At 37.3% G+C, this 20,793-nt stretch overlaps 1 protein-coding gene across 1 annotated transcript in view; it reads right to left on the reverse strand.

Moving 5' to 3' along the window:
- Positions 1–8,904: 8,904 nt before the first annotated feature.
- LOC107293546 (1-phosphatidylinositol 4,5-bisphosphate phosphodiesterase zeta-1) overlaps positions 8,905–20,793 on the reverse strand; it is a 39,612-nt gene continuing 27,723 nt past the window's right edge. Inside the window, exons 10-15 of the mRNA XM_029285418.1 lie at positions 20,379–20,495; positions 16,135–16,307; positions 13,800–13,932; positions 12,912–13,061; positions 11,367–11,455; positions 8,905–9,045 (exon numbers count right to left, since the gene is read on the reverse strand). Of these exons, the coding sequence (XP_029141251.1) occupies positions 8,905–9,045; positions 11,367–11,455; positions 12,912–13,061; positions 13,800–13,932; positions 16,135–16,307; positions 20,379–20,495 (803 nt within the window). The remainder of the gene's footprint in view (positions 9,046–11,366; positions 11,456–12,911; positions 13,062–13,799; positions 13,933–16,134; positions 16,308–20,378; positions 20,496–20,793) is intronic.

The raw sequence follows: 20,793 nt of genomic DNA on the forward strand, positions 1-20,793 counted from the left end.
GGATTGCGTGTGGGCTGATGGGGACCACATCTTACATACTGTTTAATGAATAATTTGGGCCATTATTTATTTGAGGTTTGGAACACAATTTATAAGTTCTGCATGCTCCAACCACTTGCAATTTCTCAAATGCAATTATTGTGAGAGATGCAAAAGTTCCTCCTCAACTTGTAAGTGATCAGTCTGCAGACAAGAAGTCCACTCTAGAACTATCTTGGCCTCAACAGGAAGTTAAACTGCAAGGTGGGATAGGGATTTTCGCTTTCCAAATTGACTGAATTGTACAGTCTTACTACAGAAATATTGAAAAGCAAAATACAAACTCAGTATCATTATTTCTGCTTCTCCCCCCCCCCCTTTCTTTTCAAGCTTCAATATACAAGACCTAATTTTTTTCTTGTATAATTTCTTATGGCAAATCTCCTTGGAAATGAAAACCTCAAACAGCTCCACAACCAGCAACAGCAGTCAGTCCCCAGGCTCCTGGTAAATACCCTTTATCAGATAATTATAGATAACATCTTTTCTTTTTGTTTCTTTGTGGGTTGTTGTTTTTCCTTGTGTTTTTGATGTCTACATTTAAAAAAAAAAAAATTCAGCAGGTCCCACTGTTCCTCCTGCAGCAGCCCCTTTAACGACTCAGCCAGCACCAAAACCAACAACAGAACCACAAGCTCCAGGGGTTGCTCCAGCCACAACGCAAGTACCAGGTAAGTTATGGTGGCGCAGTAGTTAGAATGCAGTATTGCAGGCTAATTCTGCCGACAGTCAGCAGTTCAATTCTCACTGGCTCAAGGTTGATTTAGCCTTCCATCCTTCCAAGGTTGGTAAAATGGGGACTCAAATTGTTCGGGGCAATATGCTGACTCTGCAAACCACTTAGAGAGGATTGTAAAGCAGTATGAAGCGGTATATAAGTCTAACTTTATTGCTACTGCTAAGTCACCTAATTAATGATAATACTCTTCCTTTTTGCTTTGTGTCAAGTTTTAATATACAAGTCCTAATATTTTTTCTTGCATTATTTCTTCTGTCAAATGCCCTTGAAAATGAAAACCTTAAAAAAGCTCCACAACCAGCGACAGCAGTCAGTCCCCAAGCTCCTGGTAAGTCATCCCTTATCAGTTATTATTACAAAAAACATCTTTCCTTTTTGTTTTGTTTTTTTTGTGGGTTGTTGTTTTTCTTTGTGTTTTTAGTGTCTATATTTTATTAAAAAAAAAACCATTCAGCAGGTCCCACCGTTCCTCCTGCNCATTTTTCCTTGTTTGTTATTTCTGCCAAGTTTTAATATACAAGTTGTAATATTTTTCTTGTATTATTTCTTCTGGCAAATTACCTTGGAAATGAAAACCTCAAACAGCTCCACAACCAGCAACAGCAGCCAGTCCCCAGGCTCCTGGTAAGTCACCCCTTATCAGTTAATTAGAGATAACATCTTTCCTTTTTGTTTTGTTTTTTGTGGGTTACTGTTAGTCTTTGTGTTTTTAGTGTCTATATTTTATAAAAACCATTCAGCAGGTCCCACCGTTCCTCCTGCGGCAGCCCCTTTAACGACTCAACCAGCACCAAAACCGACAACAGAACCACAAGCTCCAGGGGTTGTGCCCACATCAAAGGAAGCACCAGGTAAGTCTCCTATTATTGCTTAAATGAAGATAATACCTTTCCTTGTTTTTTTTTCTTTTGTGGTTTATTATTTCTGTTTATGTTTTTAATCTAACTATATCTATCTAAAAAGTAGCCCCCACCGTTCCTCCTGCTGCGGCCCCTTTAACAACTCAACCAACACCAAAACCAACAACGGAACCTCAACCTTCAGCAACTGCACCAGCAGCAAAGCAAGCACCGGGTAAGTCATCCCTTTATTATTTAATTGAAGATAATACATTTCCTTGTTTGTTCTTTGTGCCAAGTTTTAATATACAAGTCCTAATATTTTTTCTTATATTATTTCTTCTGCCAAATGCCAAACTTAAACGGCTTCACAACCAGCAACAGCAGCCAGTCCCCAAGCTCCTGGTAAGTCATCCCTTATCAATTACTTACAGAAAACATCTTTCCTTTTTCTTTCCTTGTGTGTTGTTGTTTTTTCTTTGTGTTTTTAATGTCTGTATTTAAAAAAAAAAATCAGCATGTCCCACCGTTCCTCCTGCAGCAAAACCGACGACAGAACCACAAGCTCCGGCAGGTGCACCAGCAGCAAAGCAAGGACCAGGTAAGTCACATCTTGTTACTTAATTGAAGATAACGATTGTTTTGTCTTTGTGGGTTGTTATTTTTCTTTCTTTTTAATCTGTCTGTCTGTCTGTCTGTCTGTCTGTCTGTCTGTCTGTCTGTCTGTCTGTCTGTCTGTCTGTCTGTCTGTCTATCTATCTATCTATCTATCTATCTATCTATCAAAAAAGCAGCCCCCGCTGTTCCCCCTGCGGCGGCCCCATCAACGACTCAACCAACTCCAAAACCAACAACGGAACCACCGCCTTCAGCGACTGCACCAGCAGCACCAGCAAAGCAAGCAGTGGATGCCCAAGCTGCAAAGGACAAGCAACCCGAAATGCCTGGTAAAACCAAGATAAAACTCAAGTTGCTCTTCAGGGTCACTCAAGCTGCCCTTAATAATACAATTGTGACCATGCCTTAACATGCACTGACTCTTCCCCTTTTACTTAGATCTTGGTTGACATCCTAGCCTATAGGTCAGTGGTGGCGAACCTATGGCACAGGTGCCAGAGGCGGCACTCAGAGCCCTCTCTGTGGGCACGCGCGCCATTGCCCCAGTCCTAGGCCTTCAGCTGGGTTTTATAAAACCTTTTCACTTTAGGTCTCCGCCACCATGTGCAAAAAAAAAAAAAGGTTCAATCAGTCAATTTCAACTTCTCGCGGGAAAAAAAAAGATCTTACAAAGTTGGAATTGATTGATTGAACTTTAGTCCCACCCAGTCTGCTGTTACCACCGTAGCCACGCCCAGCCAATGGGCCACACCCAGCCAATGGGCCATACCCACCCAGCACTCGACGATGCATAAGTGGGTTTTGGGTTGCAGTTTGGGCACTCAGTCTCTAAAAGGTTCGCCATCACTGCTATAGGTTGAGGAACATCTCAACATATTGTTTGGATCTCATCCGTCTATCCATGCTTAAAATTTTTAGAAGGCATGCAGGATATTATTTCTATCTTCAGGGGACTTAAACAGTGATTCCTAGCACCTCAGGGAAATTTATCAAATGAGAAATTAGTTAAAAATTAGAAATAAGTACTGGCAGAAGGTGGGGGAGTTGGAAGGATCATATTTCTTTGCAGTCATCTGGTCGTTAGCACTCTCCCTGAGAGCTCTTGAGGCCACTTGGGGGTTTACCTGTGCTCTCGGTCCAACCCCCTCCTGTCCTGCCACAACTAATCCTTCCATCGCCCCGACCATCTTGCCATAACTGATGAAGCCTCTTGGATGAGAAGCGAAATGTCTTTTTCTTCTTCCTCAAGGGAAAAAACAATCCGGTTTCCTTTTAAAAAAGCATCTTTGAGACTTGTGTGAGCTGCTTGAGCCTAACTACAGGTTGGCAGAAATGTTCAAGCTCCCCTCTGCATTACGTAACTGTAGCTACTCTCTCCTCTGCTTTGAATCTAAACAAAAAAGTAATAGAAACAATAAAGTATGCTTGGATGCTGTCAACATATATTTACATACCATATTTACACACCATTCAAGAGGCAGTAAACAAGCAGTAAGGAAACAAAAAGAACCAGAACACATCATCTCTAGTAGCTAATACCAAAAAAAACCAAGGGTTAATAGCAGAAAACAGTGCCCTAATCAAGGGGGAACCAAGGAGAAAGTCATCTCCTCCTACTGCATCCCCCCACACCCCATAGACACATCAAAATTGGCATGGCAAACTTCTGCATATAAACATGGAGCAACACTCATTCACAGAGGCTGTCACCTAGACAGGTAATGAAATGTCTGCAAGCAAACAAACAGGTTCAGAGAGCACCAAGGACTCCATATTTTGTAAATAGGTTATTTGAACATCCACTTGCTGCTGGTACATCCAGCAATGCTGCAGCAAGGTTGTTGATAGTGCGTGCTCTGAGAATTGGAGGCTACCTCTAGTCATCAAGGTAACTGCCTGTCTAGAAGCAGAATAGAACAGTGGTCCCCAACCTTTTTTGCACCAGGGACCAGTTTTGTGTTTGATATTTTTTCTACGGACCGGGGCTGGGGGGAAGGAGTACACAACCTAGATCCCGTGCATGCACACTTTTGATCACCCGCACCTCACCTCCAGCAATGTGGTCTGGTTCCTAACAAGCCACGGCCCAGTACCGGTCCACGACCCAGGGTTTGGGGACCCCTGGAATAGGAGACTTACAAGACTGGTGTTATTCCTTTAAAGTAGACCTGACTAACAAATCCACATCTTGTAACTCAGTATTTCTTTTATTGTAGCCACTTGCGAGTCTGAATGTTCTTCCTTCCTCCCTTGCTTTATCTCTACGTGAACTAGGAATGGTCTGAGTCATTTACTCAAACCAGTGGCTTCAAATGAGGTCAAGTCCAACTTATCTGATTGTTGCTTTGCTATGGACTGTTCTTCCTTCCTTCAAGATCATTCTCTGTTGCCCTCTACATCTATAAAGCCCTCCGCATGCTATATCTCCTTCAGAGTGCGCCTATGATATTCAATCTGACAGAGCTGGTATGCTTTACCTCCCATCAATTAAAACAGTGTCATTCTCTGTTGTGGCGTTTATCCTCTGGAACTGCATCTGTCCAGAGAGTCGCATTGCCCCGATCATAGCCTTGTTGAAATGGGCTCTTAAATTATGCCATTTTCTCCAGGCCTTGTATCAGATTGAGTAGTAGTCCCTTTGAGGGAATGCAGTATGATTGAGAAAATGTTGGTTATTTTCTCTGGAAATCTACTGTTATGTTTATCTGTTGCTAATTTATTTTTAATATGTGCACCATGTAGAGTTGCTATGAAGCCAGGCAGCCTTACAAATGTGATAAATAAATAATATTTCAGTTGATGTAACATAAATTGCATGTTATTTTTAGGATTGGAGGGGTGTTTTCAATCACATCACTGCTGGCTTGAATTTGGTTTGCAGTGAATTACTGTTTTAAGATCTTACAGCTTCCATTAAAACTCCCGATGAGCTCACATTTAATTCTAGATCTAGCTTAATCCTAGAAAGTTCTGGACCAGTGATGGCGAACCTTTTAGAGACCGAGTGCCCAAAAACTGGCCCTGCCCCCGCTTTACCCCCTGCCCTGCCCCCGCCCCACCTGCCTGCAGGGCCACTCACCACCTCCAGGGCCCGCCACAGATCGCCCAGTCAGCCCAGCAGCACCATGGCGACCACACCATCTGCCCGCACCCCGCAGCATAAACTGTGCGCAATGGGTTGTGAGGGCAGAGTCTTGTCTACGCTGCCTGCCATTTCGTTGGCTGCGCTGTTCCGTGTGGGCCACGCTCGGAGACGACTCTCCTCCAGGGGGACTGCTGGTGAGGAGGGGATCGCGGGGGAAGGCGAGGCTGGGGCAACGGCACGTGTGCCCACAAAGAGGGCTCCAAATGCTGCGTCTAGCACTCCTGCCATAGGTTCACCACCACTGTTGTAGACTCATTTCTGGAAGTGACAATAAAGACTCAAAATGAAAAACTACTTCGTTCTATTTTGGAAGAAATGTCAGTAAGCAGTGGAGAGTTTAATTCATAAACGTTTGAAAGAGCTCTTGTTTTATTTTGCAGCCGCGTTGCCTGATTTAGAACAACCAACCCCTGAGGAAACCAAAGTAGCCCAAGAAGAAGCAGCTAATGCACTCAAAATAAAAAGCATATGCAACTTGTTAAAACAATGCCCTCCAGGTGAATTCAAGAATGTCTTTGAAGACCTTCGCTTTCTGCTTTGTGATGATAAACTCATGAAGCACGAGGTTGCTCAGGTGTGCGCTAATCATTCCAAGAAAAATTTCACCACTGCAAACGTAAAAGGGGACAGCGTTCTGGTGACTCGCCACAATGACATGGAAGGGGATCGCTTCTTTGATCCACAGATCAAGCTTTCCTTCACATTCGATCACCTGAATAGGAGAGCTGACAAAATTCTGCTTTATTGTAATATCAGGAGAGATAAGGCAGAATTATGGAGAGAAACCCTTAATGTGACCTTGGAAGCCTACATGAAGAGGCATTTCATTTCAGGAGTTTGTCGAGTTTACAGAAAAACAATTAGAAATAGGCCATATCTTGTGGTCTGCATGGAAAGCCACCAGAATAAGAGATTCTGGAACGTTCACTGGAAATCAGAGTGGATAATTGCAGTCACTCCGCCTGTTTCAGAAATCAAAGGGGACTTAAAAGTACAGCTTCATTATTTCAGAAAAGCCAATCTTCACTGGACAGCAAGTAGTGCTGTTGAAGGTTCCATATATTTAATTCATCGGGACCAATTTGCCTTGGATTTTGAGAAATTTATTGAAGCTGAAGATAACAAATTTCAGATGGATCTTGTGAAAAGCCTCTACGATTTGTCAAATGAAACATGGAGAGAGTTTCGGAGAAGGCTCCCAGTTACTCGCACTTCAATCTCTTGGGATATACTGATGATGACTTAGAGAAAAGAGGTGAAGGCCCCTGGAAATGATGAATCATTGTAGTTGCTGCAGTGCCTGTGTGAATGAAATAATGACCAAACAAAACAGTTGTGTAGTACATTCCCACTGATCTTTTTGATTTATTGCCTGGTGGTTCATGAAAACATGCAGTCCTTCACAATAAACAGTATCCAGGTCAGTGGTGTCTAGGTTAGTATTTCTACTTCATTTCTTTCTTTGAACATAAGGCAAAACATCAAGATTGTTTACAGAAGACAGGAGCTTCTTTAATGTGGTGTTATAGATAAAGGTGACTCTATATTTACACTATAGAGTCACTAAAGGTGACTCTATATTTACATATTTATGATTTATATCATAAAATAGAGAAAACAACATTAACATCATTCGTTTCTTAAGAAAAACGAAGATAACTATATTGGATAAGAGTAAAATTTTAAAGTCCCTATGTTGATAATAGCTTTATTAAATCTTAAAAACAGATGAGGTGTCAGCTTTGAATTGATCTAATAATGTTTTGCGGTTCTAAATGGGTTTTGAAAATAAAGAGAGAATGCCAATCAGTAAAATATGATAAAAACAGCTAATTCAAATAGGCAGTAAAATTAAAACAATCCCAAATTAAAATATTAATAAGTCTCAAATTCCTAATGGGAAAATCATATATTGTCTGGCATCCAAAGAAGGATGGAGGCAGCTTTTCTAGGAGAAAACATAACAGTATCCAAAACATCTTCACTTATCAACTGCTCTAGCACTTAAACAACTGAAGTACCTAGAGCCTCAAATTACAATTTCCTTCTAACCCAGGGTCATTAGAAATACATCTTCGGGGATTATTTAATGTGTATGTATGTTTTGTATTAAATTGTGGGATGCATTGAGCACCTTGGAATTCTGTACCAAAGTTAGCCAGGGAGGTTATATTCTGATATTTCCCTGCTGACCAGCAAAAGCATCTTTATTTTACCTGATTTTTGACTGAATTTAAGCCATGCTAGGTGTTTCAGATATTTTTATGGTGCTGAAAATTATATAAGAATTGTTTTTAGCTGCAAATTAATTACTTTCATTTTTTCATCTGCCACATTCAGTGCTGTTGGCAGAAAGTTCAATAATAAATTGCATAAGTAAATACAATTCATGGACATTTAGGATAAGGCATAAATTTTAGAATTTAAATCCTAAGGTTCAAAATTAAATCTTTGAAATTGGCTTCTTTGCCATTCCTTCTTGATTAAACAAAACATAAGATGTCCAAAGATTACCATATTGATTAATTGAATGATATAGACATGATGTTTAGAGCAGTACCAGATTAAATAAGCAGGGTCTGGCTTGCCAGTTCTTCTTCAAGAATAGATTTATATGCATTAAATATTATTATTTTTGTATATAGGAGCACTAGAACATCTATCATCTTTTCGGTTAGAATTGGGTCATTGTAACACATGTATTAAAAAAAAATTCATGACTTATCATAGAAAGTAGTGGAACATTTGGAAGACTTAATAGTTGGATGAACAATATTCACTTAAGACAAAGAAAAGTGATACGCAAAGGGGAATCGTGTAATAAGATTGTCTTAGACAACTGAATTATTTATTCATTAGTTTCTTTTCCCCCTTTTCTACTAGTACTTCTGCTATATTTGCTGAGTGTTTGCCTTGGAGAATATGTATGGAGGAACACCACTGAGTAGAGAATAGACCACTAATCGCAGAGATATTATAACGAGTTTTTCATGGCCCATTGTCATTTAGTTATCTTCATGGAATTACTACTCTTTCATTTGCAAATGGTTCTCATTAACTTCAACATTAAAAAGCCATCTGTATGTATTTTGCAGAATTAAATTTCAAAGGTAGCCACGTTTCTCGAGAGAACTATTTCTGAATAGATGGAGTTAGGCTAAACTCAGTTCATCTCTAGCCAGCGCACCGGGGCAAGGAAAATGTTTAGTAGTACGTAGTTTCTGAAAATGGAATAATTTTGTTTGATCAGAACCAATGTTATTTTACTCCTCGGTAAATAATATAAATTTGCTATGCCTGAAAACTATTTCTAATTATAGGTTAGTCCTCAAGTTAAGAAGGCACTTGGGACTGGAATTTCTGTTGCTAAGCAATGCGGTCGTAATCCGTGACAACATCACTTAGCAATGGCAATCTCTGTAGACCTGATAGTTCTTTTTAACCCAAATAGCATGGTCGTTAAGTGAGGAAACTTCCTGCCAGCTCTACACAACCAAACTCAGTAGGGAAGCTGCCAGGAAATTTTAAGCCACAGGCTGGCAGACTTCCAAGTGCACAAGAGTTACATCAGATCCAACATGTGCTCTTGCTTGTGCTTCAGGCCCATGATAATTTGAAACAAGGTCACGGAAGTCATCAAGTGCAAAACTGCCTGAAAGACCACTCTTATGAAAGAAAGATGAAAGTTACAAAAGCAACCTGGCATATTGAGCACCAATCTCATGTTAGCATCAAGCAGCTTGAACAGGAATGTATTTGTGCTGGAAGGGCAATGTGACAGTTTTAGATAGTCCCAATTACCATTGTTAATTGAGGACTATCTGTGTTGGTTTTTATTCTTACCACTGTAATTTGATAGATTTCCATATTACAAGCAGCAGCTTTTGAGAAATTCCTTATCACCTAAAACATTTTTGTGCATCCTTGGATTGCAGCCATATTGCAGTATTATAACTATGATGTTGCTCCGTAAATGACATTTTGTTCAAAAGATGCAAAACACTGAGTACGTCTGGGACTCAATGCAGAAAATGGCCTTTTTTTCGGAAAACACAATAGTTTCAAGGCAAACAAATCTTATTTAAATAGCTCACAACTTAAAAAGCTATTGGAGCTGAAGGGTAATTGTAATGAAGAGAAAAATAAAGATTAAAAAAAGAATATATTTTGTCATGACAGAACAGAAGAGACATTGCTGTCACCCCAGTCCACTCTTGAAATTAATTAAAGTCTTCCCGAGAAAAGCTAGTTGATCATTAATATGCCTCAAGAGAACTGATGAAGTCATGAACTATTTTCTATAGGGGGGAAAAACACTTGCTATAAGTAAATATTACAAAGAGAGCAACATTTTGATTGTAAGCTGCCTGGAATGAAGCTTTCTAAGCAAGTACTTGCTAGTCATCATTTTCATTCATTTTGAGCCTCTGAATTATTCCCTATTTTTTCCCCTGGATCTCATGAAGGGAAGGATGTTCCTCAATTTTCCCCAACGCTCACACCCGATCCTTCTTTTATCACTATTTACAGGAATATAACATGCAACCATCACTAACCAAAGGATTCCTATTTTCATACAATCCCACAACTATATGCATTTTAGCCCTTTCGTTTAGAATTAAACCTACATCTTCATTTTTCAACAGTATTTATCAACTCCACAAAATTTGACATTTATTTACATCCTTAATGTTTCTCAAAATTTGAGATACATATATCAGTTTTTTAAATTACTTTAATTCATGGTGCTTATCATTTACTCCACTTTCATCCAAATTCCCAATCTTTCAAAACTCTATGATTGTCACTAGATGACAGCCGTATTAGTAATACATTACGAGAAAATGAAAAAAAATATATGGACGTAATGTCAACACACAAATGCTACTATTTTGTACTTGTGTACCAACACCATAGCAGCTGACAGTATAGCAGAGTTGGAAGTGACCACAAATGTTATCTAACCCAAATTCCTGTTGAGTACAGGATTTACAGTGCTAGAACATCTCCAACAGATGACTATCCAGCCTCAATGTGGAAAGTTCTAGCAGAGAATTCACTATGTCATATTGTAGCTTCTTCCAGCAGTTGACAGCTGACAGCTCATATAGATAGGAAGTTCCTCCTAATGTCTAACCCGAGCCTCCTTCCTCATACCGTAATTTATTACTGTAGTTCTGCATTGAATGTAGATACACATCATAGTTTGCCACCTTCCCCATTCTGTTGCAGAATCTTATGCCATATGGGCCTATATTAATCTCTGTTGCTTATCATGGCTTTGGGTAATCAAGGCTGTCATGTAACATTTTGGAGTAAGACAGAGAAAGAGTAGATTGCAAACTTTAGTTGTAGCTATACCATATGCAGCTTTTCCTGTTCGGTTTTGGTACTTTTTGGACAATAAAAACAGCCAAAGCCTGTTATATCTCAAGCGTGTTCATTATATTTTATCAAAATTAGGATCTGTAATCCAGGGACCAGTTTAAAAGCCAAAATATTATCACCTGTATTCATCTATGAGGTATACACAAGTGTTCTGTGACGCATTCAAGATATATGTGGGGATAGATAGGTAGAAAATAAACTATATTAACTGACTGAATTTTAAAACGATATATAATTTGATAATTGCTTTTAATTTAATGCAAACAATTTATAGAAACTAAATTTTTAGCAGCAATTCGTCATAATAACCAAATAAGACTGAAAGTATTTATGCATTATATTTATGGAACTTAACTGAATGCTAAACTGCTAGGGCAAGCATCAAGGAAACTTTTCTTCTTTTTAGTGCATTTTCTGAAAAGTATTGATCTGTTAGAAATACAACAAGGTGGGTTATTCTTACTCAGCAAGGTATATTTTATGTGGGTTTAATACATAGAGAATAAAATTAATTCAGGAAAAAAATTGTCATACCGAATGCTTAATATAATTAAACCACTGAATCTTTATTGTGGAATAGGCAGAAATCCTAACATACATTATTTCTTGAGTACCAAATATGTACAAAGAGTGAAGCAGGACGTAAGCTGACACCAAGTTTGGAAAAAAGTGGAACATGACGATAACCTGCAATATGATAGCAATCAATTAATGCATTGTACACAGTGAAAAATACACAATAATACATATATAACATAGCTCTGTGGTCTGTGACTTTATATAATTATCATGAAATAGAATCTAAGATGAAAGTTTTTGAGTTCTCTCTGCCCACTAATCTAGGATGCATCTTGTAAAGCCTTAGTTTGAAACTCATTCCTCTAAGAATCGGAAACATCAAAACCAGTACAAAAACTTGGTTCTATCAAAGTTGTATTTTAGTACAAATCCTTATTTGCTCCAGTGTAAGAGAAGGATTTGCTCCAATGTAAGAGCATGGCTCTCATTCATTTTATAGGAAAAACAAAGCAGTGCAATTTCAACTACATTAGTACAGAAGTTTGCACAATTACTTATACTAGCTACAAACTATTATAAAAATGCAGCAATTATAGACAACCTTGGAAGGAGGTTTAATGGTTTCAATGTGTTCTGCAATAAGAAAGGTACTCAGTTTAATCTATGAAAACTTTATGCAGGATTAGAAAAAATCCTTGGGGATTCATGCTAGGCACTATGAGCAATAACTGACTTGATTTAGGGCAAATTTCACTGTTAAGCAAGTCTTCATCCCATGTTACTCATTGAGATCTTTGAACACCCAAAGTTCCTTCTCTTGATCCATAATTGCTGAGATTATCCCACTTTAAAATGGCTATAAGTACTGAAAAAGGAAAGCAGTAAACATACTGCCTCTACAAAGAACCAAGCAACCTTTGGAGATGCAGTGTTGACTAGTGATATTATGGGAATCAAAATGAAAATAATCAGCTGCTGGTCATTCAAAAAGAATCTCCAAACAGTGGAGTTCTCAATGTTTTCTAAACTTGGTAGTTTGCTTGCAGACATTTTGTTACCCATTTCAGTGACGATATTATCTAACTGAGTAATGAAATGTCTGTATGCAAACTATCAAAATTAGAGAGCACCAAGGACTCCATAGTTCAACCCTGAACTACATTTATTATTCTCCATTGGAATCTCCAAACATTGTATGTACTGCAATGGTCCATAAATGCGTGGTTTGACATTTAAACAGACTCAGTAAGAAAACATAAGCAGTAAGCAATATGTGGAAGTGTGCATTAACATTCCTGTTATTAAGATAAAGTTTGTAGCTTCCAGACACTGAGAAAGATTTCACATGAACACTAGCGTGTTGATTTACGTAAAAGGGAAAATTGTACGGCTCATAACTAATATTTGAAAGTTTTAAAAAAATGTAAGTCAACCCACCATTCAATCATACAATGTCATAAATTAAGGGAAGAATAGTTATTTGTATCATTCCAGACCAGCAATAATAGAAACAATATTACAATGTCTTGTGCGCTATGTCTTATATATTAATCAAAAGAAATGTTATAACAAAAATTAAAGATTTGGAACACCTTTTTGTACACAAAAGCAATCAATGTAATACCTCTATTTATGCTCAAAAGTGGCAACGTATATTGACCAAGGAAATCATTGGAAGCAAGAGAAAACTGATCTTCTACAACAAAACGAAGTAAGGCAAGCTCTGGAACACGAATATCAAATGTGAATGTTTGATTCCACCTAGGACACAAAGCTAAAATAAAAAAGCAATATAAGACGAACAATAAGCCTTAAAACACTTTATCTTCTGAGTGTTAATCATTATTTCTTCTCACTTCTTTTTTCTGGTTATTCCAAGTGACTACAAGAATAGAAAATTGAATGATTCACAAAACAAGAAATATATCATTAATGAAGCTTATGCCTTTGGTCATAATGAAATCAAGAGGAATACAATCTCATCTATTCTCTTTAAAAATATGGTGATGTTCACATGAAGATCTCAAAAATTAATGTCACCTTTGCAATGGCTATTGGCCTACTGCACTGCACTTCTGCTCTCACAGTTCTAAAACATGCATGCTGTTGATAAGAAAGCAAACTGTGTTTAGCATATATTAACAATTTCCACACTTTCCAACCTGTTTTATGGATTGCCCACTCATATATCTTTATTGAAAAGTATACAGCCATGGGCACCTATACCAACTTTTCTAAAGTACAGCAGAAAGGCAGGCTAGTCAAGGTGACATTGAGAAGCCTCAACACACCAAGGATGTTTGTGCTGATGGAAACTCATTGCTTTGCCTCTTGATCAGGGAATTATGTTAAGATGTGCAAAATTCCAAGATTATTAAAGACAGCATGCCATGCTTTCCCAAATTCAATGCCATTCAGATGAGTTGAAATGCTGGGAAATTGTAGATTCAAACTATCTGGAAGCTATCAGGCTAAAAAAGGCTGCCTGGCAGAATCAGTATGATCCACTTACCATTGCCCTTCACAACACAAGTCTGTTGTTTTGCCTGGTCTTCTGGAATGCCATAAATTTCTAGTATAACAAGAGGGTCGGCTTTGTTAGTTCTGGAAAGGTTGCTAGGTGGTAACTGATGGCCACTAATAAGCTGCATAGATGCAGGAAAAGAGACCAGTATTAACTAGGACACTAACATTTAACATCATCATCATCATCATCATCATCATCATCATCATCATCATCATCATCATCATCTATTATTATTATTATTATTATTATTATTATTATTATTATTATTATTATTATTATTATTATTATTATTATTATTAAATATTATTACAGGCATTAATATTTTTCCTAAGAAAGTTTCAAAGGCTACCATAAAATATTGCAGGGAGGGGTGGAGTTTATAGCCTCCAGAACAAAAAGTAAAAAACAACAACATTGCATTAAACTCTACCTTGCTGATTTTTCAAGTGCAATTTATTTACTTTTAATCAATATTTTATTCTCCCAGAATCACAGAAATGTCAGTGGCTCACAAAGTAAAACTGTAAAATAGAGTATAAAACACAGACACGGGACAAAAGCTCAAAAGAGAGCATGACCTCAGGCCCCAAAAGCCCTCTAGAAAAGTTCTGCCTTCAGAGTTTTTTTGGGGGGGAAAGACTGACAGTGTTGGAGACAGATGAATCTCCAATAGGTCATCCTCGAGAAATAATTCCATCACTGAAAACCAACGAGGTGGGCTTTGCCAAAAATTTCTCCCAATTTCTGTTGCAAAATTTCTTCTTGAAAACTTGTTTCAGAGGCTGCCTCAATGGGAGTCTATGATGAAGTAAAACTTTTTGAGCTGCAGTAAGAACTCAATGCTGGAGGTTGCTTTCTATTTATATCTGCATTGTTTCATTGCATTTTCAGAGGTGGTTTGCCGTTGCCTTGTTTTTAGGGCTGAGTGAGGATGACTGCCCAAAGTCATCCAACTGACTGCAATGCCTAAGGTGGGATTGAAAATTGGGCTTTTCAACTTGCAGTTCAGTTTTTTTTAACTTGTGGTCAAACTGCTACATGCTCTCTCAATCTCTCTCCTGCCAGAATTTATAAAGGAAAAATAAGCCAACTTAAGGAAACAATAAAGGGTAAGGGGGAAAACCCCACTCAGTATACATTTCCACTGTGGGACTTTGTAAAGGCAAAGGCAAAGTTAACAAGGTAATGAGACAGTGCTAAGAGGAACATGTCCTTCCATCTGAATCCTTATGTATCAAACACAGCACCTCACCATCTTAGAAGCCTGGTCATCCATTCATTTTTGATTAGTTGCAATAGTCTGAGGATGAATTAAAGAACTGAAATGGCTTCATACTCAGACCTTATTATGAATATATCATACCTTATTATATCACGCCTTATTATGTTCTGGATGTGATGAAGTATCATATTTGATCCTACTTCTAACACACAAAATCTGCATCTGATATCAATAAATTCAGACTATCCCTAGCAAAAAAATATCAAAAATTCTATCTCTTTATGATTTTCAAGTCAACCAGATTTTTATAGCTCACATTTAATATCTCTAGTTTAGATGCTACCAAGCTTAACTGATGATCTGTTTGGGTCATATATTTATATCCATGCTGCATTATTTTAGCCAAGAGTCATCTTATCCAGCAGCCAACAACATAGCAATCCAATTAATTGTATATACTACTTGTGTCTGCTTAAAATTAAATTTTATTATTTTCAACTGTGTTTATATCTTAGAACTGTATGCAGCCTTCCTCATTCTGCCATTTGACAATTATACTGAGATTTGAATTCCCAGAACTCCTAATCAAGTGCAGCTTTTGGCTGCAAAATCTGAGAGTTAGAACTCAAGACTTTCAAAATGCCAAGTTGGGGAAGGAACACAAATATTAAATTAAAAATATTTATACAAATAAAGTAACAACTAGCAGTCGGTATACAGAAATAATAAAACAGAGCAAATAGTTCAGACACCAGTGAGTCCCTAAGCAAGCACTAAAAATTTTAATCAGCTTCTAAAATTTGATATTATGTGAAACCATCCCTATCTCCTTATGGCTCATTTTTAAATGTGAACATTGAAATCATTTCAGAAACATGCTATCATGTACTATCATAAAACTCTCTGAAGAAGATAGTAAGTATATGGACATAAATAATGCTGGAGGATCATGCTGGAACAATAACACCAGCAAAATTTGGAGCTCGAGTTCCTTTAATTGCTTGTCAAGAATTCAGGCAGAAAACCCAGAAAGCTGCAGTAAGAAGCATTTGTAAAAGCAAATCAGCAAAAATAATAATATAATTATAATGAACTTACTTTAATTGTAAGCGTAATTGGTTGATGGTCTGCAGATATATTATATGGAGTAAATAGTGTCTGTTTATTTCTCAAGAATTCGGGTTTCAATATATAGCCACAGCCACCATTATCTGAAAATTTCCCAATTTGAAGATCCATTTGTACTCCAGGTGTTTGGAAATTTAAGGCCACTGTATAAGATGAATATTTACAAAACTTGATTAACTAGAAAATACAGTTTTAAATACTGACTTGTTCTTCAACATTGGAATCACAAATTTATGACTCCAATGATCCAATGAACTGAAGGCCTGGTATTGCGTGCATACACACACACAAAGTGATATTCCATTCAAATTCTATTTTTTTTCCAGATATGGAACATTGGCTACAAACTAATACAACCTCAGGCAGTCCAGAAAAAAATGAAAATAAAAGAAGTAAAACCAATTCCAGTGCTTGTAATTGCACTATCCATTTTTGTGGAAGAAGTTTCATGTATATTCATTTGCATAATGTATGTTTATGCAAGTTTTGTTTGTTTTGTTTCTATCACTAGGGTTTGACTTTTAATCAGGAGCTCTGGGAATTGCTTTTTAACCGGTTCTATGGTCTATGGTCAGAAAATGTTTGAAAATCTCTATTCTAGTGGCTAAAGCCTTGAAATTAACTAGCTTATCCCTGACTTAACCCATATAATCAGCACTATAATTGAAAGAATTCATCTCTTGTACTTTTGTGACTGTATAGCAGGAGATTTTTTCCTGGTGGCTGCTACTTCCTCTCCTCGCATAACATTCTTAAGGTTCATAGCATAGTTTACAGCTCTCACAGCAGTCTCCACTGCTACATCCTTTCTCAAATTCCAGTTCTTCAATAGCTTCATCTTGGATAGTCACAAGATGATAGCCAAGAGATATGGAGGGATAGGGGAACCCTTCAATTTTCTCTTACTCTCGAATGGTTGATATGTTGAACAATCAACCAACCAAGCCATAATTTCAAAGTATATAAAAAAACAAAAGTTCAGCTAGCTGATGGAAAATAAAAACTAAAAAAAGTAGTGCATAGAGGGACCAAAGTATTAGGCATGCCATATTCACATAGTGAATTACGTTGGGTGGAGCTGGCACGTTTGTCAAAGGAACCACAAATCAAGGCCGTTCTGATCTACCTGGCAAGGTTGTCAATGGTCTACAATGCTGAAACAGCAACGTTCCCCTAAAAAACTGAGAACCTTATGATAGCATACATGACACACACCAGTGCTGTGATATGGTTTATTTTCTGCTGAAAAATGGATTCTTGTCCTCACTGATGAGGAGATGGACCTCTAAATTAACAAGCAACCAAAAGCTAGTTAGGTTCTACATGGCTCATAGAATATAGATTGCCTGCAACTGCTCTAAGATAATAAGTGTCCAGAGTTGCTTGGTGAATGAGTGGGCAGCTAAGTTGAAGGGATAAATGAATAAGCAAGCAAAAAACAACAGCCGAACAGACAAATGGAAAATAGCTTCACTCCCTCTTCTTTGTGGCAGCCCCTGAGATACAGGAACAAATTCCTGTAAAGAGATTTAGAGAGGAATTTAAAGACTTTTACAGAAAATATTTCTTTTTCTATAATTTTTGAGAAGGCTTTCTATGTCTACATCTATCAGTGTTTTTACCTATGAGAATGCCACCAGACATTTCCATAAATAATCTGATAGCTGTCTTTCAGTGGACCAAAAGACTGCTTATGTTCTTATATGAGATTCTTCTAATAATAATAGGTGTTTGCTCATTATGCTTTCTCTGTACACATTTTAAAGAATCAAACGAGATACATTTGCCACTAGACAATTATTAAAGGCAAGAGATAGAAAGAGCACCGTCCTTTGCGGTATGTGGTAGGATTCCTTAGAAATCAAATGGGGTATAACAAAAATCTACCAGAATGCTAATAATATGAAGCTCTTATGCTCTACTTGCACATCGGTGTATATATGTAACTATCACCAAAAGGCATCAATCTTCAATGACTTTGTTTCAAAGAAACTGAGCCCCAAATAAGCACTTAGTCCCAGCCTTGATGCTCAGAAATGAAATGCTCATGAAATATACTGTACATTGACATATTTTCCTGTATTCTTGAAAAGCACCATTATATCATAACTTGATTCACTTAGATTAGTATTATACCAATAACCATTCAGAAGTCTAAAACAGAAATGTTTTCCAAACCTTCATGAAATTACTAAATATAAAGTCCAAGACTTTTTAATGCAAAATATATGCTTTACCATTCCTCTCCCTTACCTAAACCTAACAGCAGAATTAACCAGTTAATTATATTCAGAAATAAATCTTTAGTTAAAATACAATTTACAACAGTCCATTTAGTGACCGTTCAAAGTTACCACAGCACTAAAAAATGATTTATGACTGCTTTTGACTTATGACTGTTGTAGTATCCCAATGGTCATGTAATCAAATTTCGGACCCTTGGCAACTAACCCATTTTTGTGATGGTTGCAGTGTCCTGAGGTCACATAATCACCTTTTGTGAGCAAAGTCAATGGGGAAGCCAGATTCACTTAATCATATTACTAACTTAACAACTGTGATTCACTTAACAACTGTGGCAAAAAAAGGTTGTAAAATAAGGCAAACGTCACTTAACAAATGTTTTCCTTAGCAACCGAAATTTTGGGCTCATAATCTGCTACAGACTTCTCTACTGGACGAACGCTACTTCCATCGTTATTCACATCTGCTTTCCTGAATTCAGCTGTGCCTTTTCATTTCTTTATGGTGGTTTGATGAGATATGCAAAAAATAATTGCTACTGCCAAAATGGTGTGTAAGAGAGTGGGGGGGGGGAACGACGGGAGAAGAGGTGCCAAAATTTTCATAAAAGTAAGTATGATCTTCCAAATCTCACGTGTTTCAACCACATTTTATATGCAGTCAATACATCATGAAGCTATACTTAGATCTTCATCTGCCGCAAGGCAGAAGAGGCTACAAAGTGAAGTGAAAAGTGAACTCTATGGAGCCTAGATAGAAGAGGAGAGCTGCAAGAACAAAGGTAAATTCCTTTCTCTGCTCTATACGTTTCTAAGAAAAGAATAAATCTGCACAGAGGAAGGTCAACAAAGTTACTTTAAATATAGAACTCTTGCAACTTCATATAAGAATCTAAGAAATGAACTCTTTAAAGCTTAGGATGAAATGAGTAAAGATTAATGGCTGCCTGGAAGTTTCTTCTTAGGCAAAATATGTGCTCTAGTCATGTTCTTTCAGAAGCATAGCGTGAAGACTCTAAAGACAAATTGAGAAAGCTATTCTAATTCCTGGTATTACTTACTATATGGAGTTAGATTTTAGTGCTGGAATCCTCCAATAATCTCTAAAGAAAGAGAGGAAGCTCTACACTAGCTGTTGGAAGACCAATCACTCCATTCATACCATAATATGACCATGGGAATCATAGAAAGGAGCTGCCAATGTTCCAGCTATTTAGAAAGTTCAGGTGCGCAAAAAGGGAATTTTGTATACAAGGCATGTTCAAACTGACTATAGATCTGTCAACAGTTGTTACAATTTTTTGTTACAACCCAATTTTGGGAGCAGAATTATGCCATTTCTTAGAAGGCAAAACTAAACTCTAAACACTTATACAGTATTTCATTTTAGGTAGAACAAGCTAGCAAACTCTCCAGTTTTATCATAGGGGTAATATGATAGCAGTTTTTCAGTATTTGAGGGACTGTCATTGAGAAGAGGAAGTCAACTTATTTTCCAAGGCACCTGAGGGCAGGATAAGAAGTAATGGGTGGAAGATTTTTTAACGACAGATCCAACCTAGAACTAAGGAGAAATTTTTGGCAGTGAGAACAATTAATCAGTGGAATGAGTTGTCTCTGGAAGTTGTTGGTGCATCACTGGAGGTTTTCAAGAAGAGACTGGACAGCCATTGTCAGGAATGGTATAGGATTTCCTGCCATGAGCAGGGGGTTGGACTAGAAGGGACCACCTAGGTCCCTTCCAAATCCATTATTCTATGTTCTATATCCACAAATTTGCCGTCTTCCACATGCAGATTTCTTTCCTCCCTCCCTTTTTTGAATTTGTGTTAGTTATAGAAGAATGCTAGAAGACTCATGCTTAGCACTGTTTCATAATACTGAAAGGTAATTTAAATACATTTAAATTACTATGCAATATGAAGAAAAAATATAAGCAAAAAGTAACAATAATAATCTTAAATCACTTACCCATCTGACATCCAACATTCCAAAATTCCTGAGGATTATAATTAGAAGAATTGGTTCGGATCCCTCTAGGATATATTCTCGTGAGAAATCTGACAGTGTGTTGAACAAATTCATTTGCTATAAAGAGACACATGCAAAACTGCATTATTGAAAGGCTTGAAAAATAGCCAGTTTTATAAAACAACTAAAAAATAAACGTATGGACATGTTCAAAACATTCTGATACCTATTAAGAGCAGTTTTAACAAAAAATACTGTGTGAAAATTTTGAATATTGACGATAACCTTCAATCTGTGTCCTTGTATGTCAAGTATTATTTATATTTATAATTATTCCTTCAGTTCCAAAATTAAACATCAATAATGAAATAATCTAAAATCTAAATATAAAGTGACATAATCAACTTAAACTTAA

This window comes from Protobothrops mucrosquamatus, unplaced genomic scaffold (assembly GCF_001527695.2).
Source record: "Protobothrops mucrosquamatus isolate PMUCROS unplaced genomic scaffold, P.Mucros_1.0 scaffold1648, whole genome shotgun sequence".
Lineage (NCBI taxonomy): Eukaryota > Metazoa > Chordata > Lepidosauria > Squamata > Viperidae > Protobothrops > Protobothrops mucrosquamatus.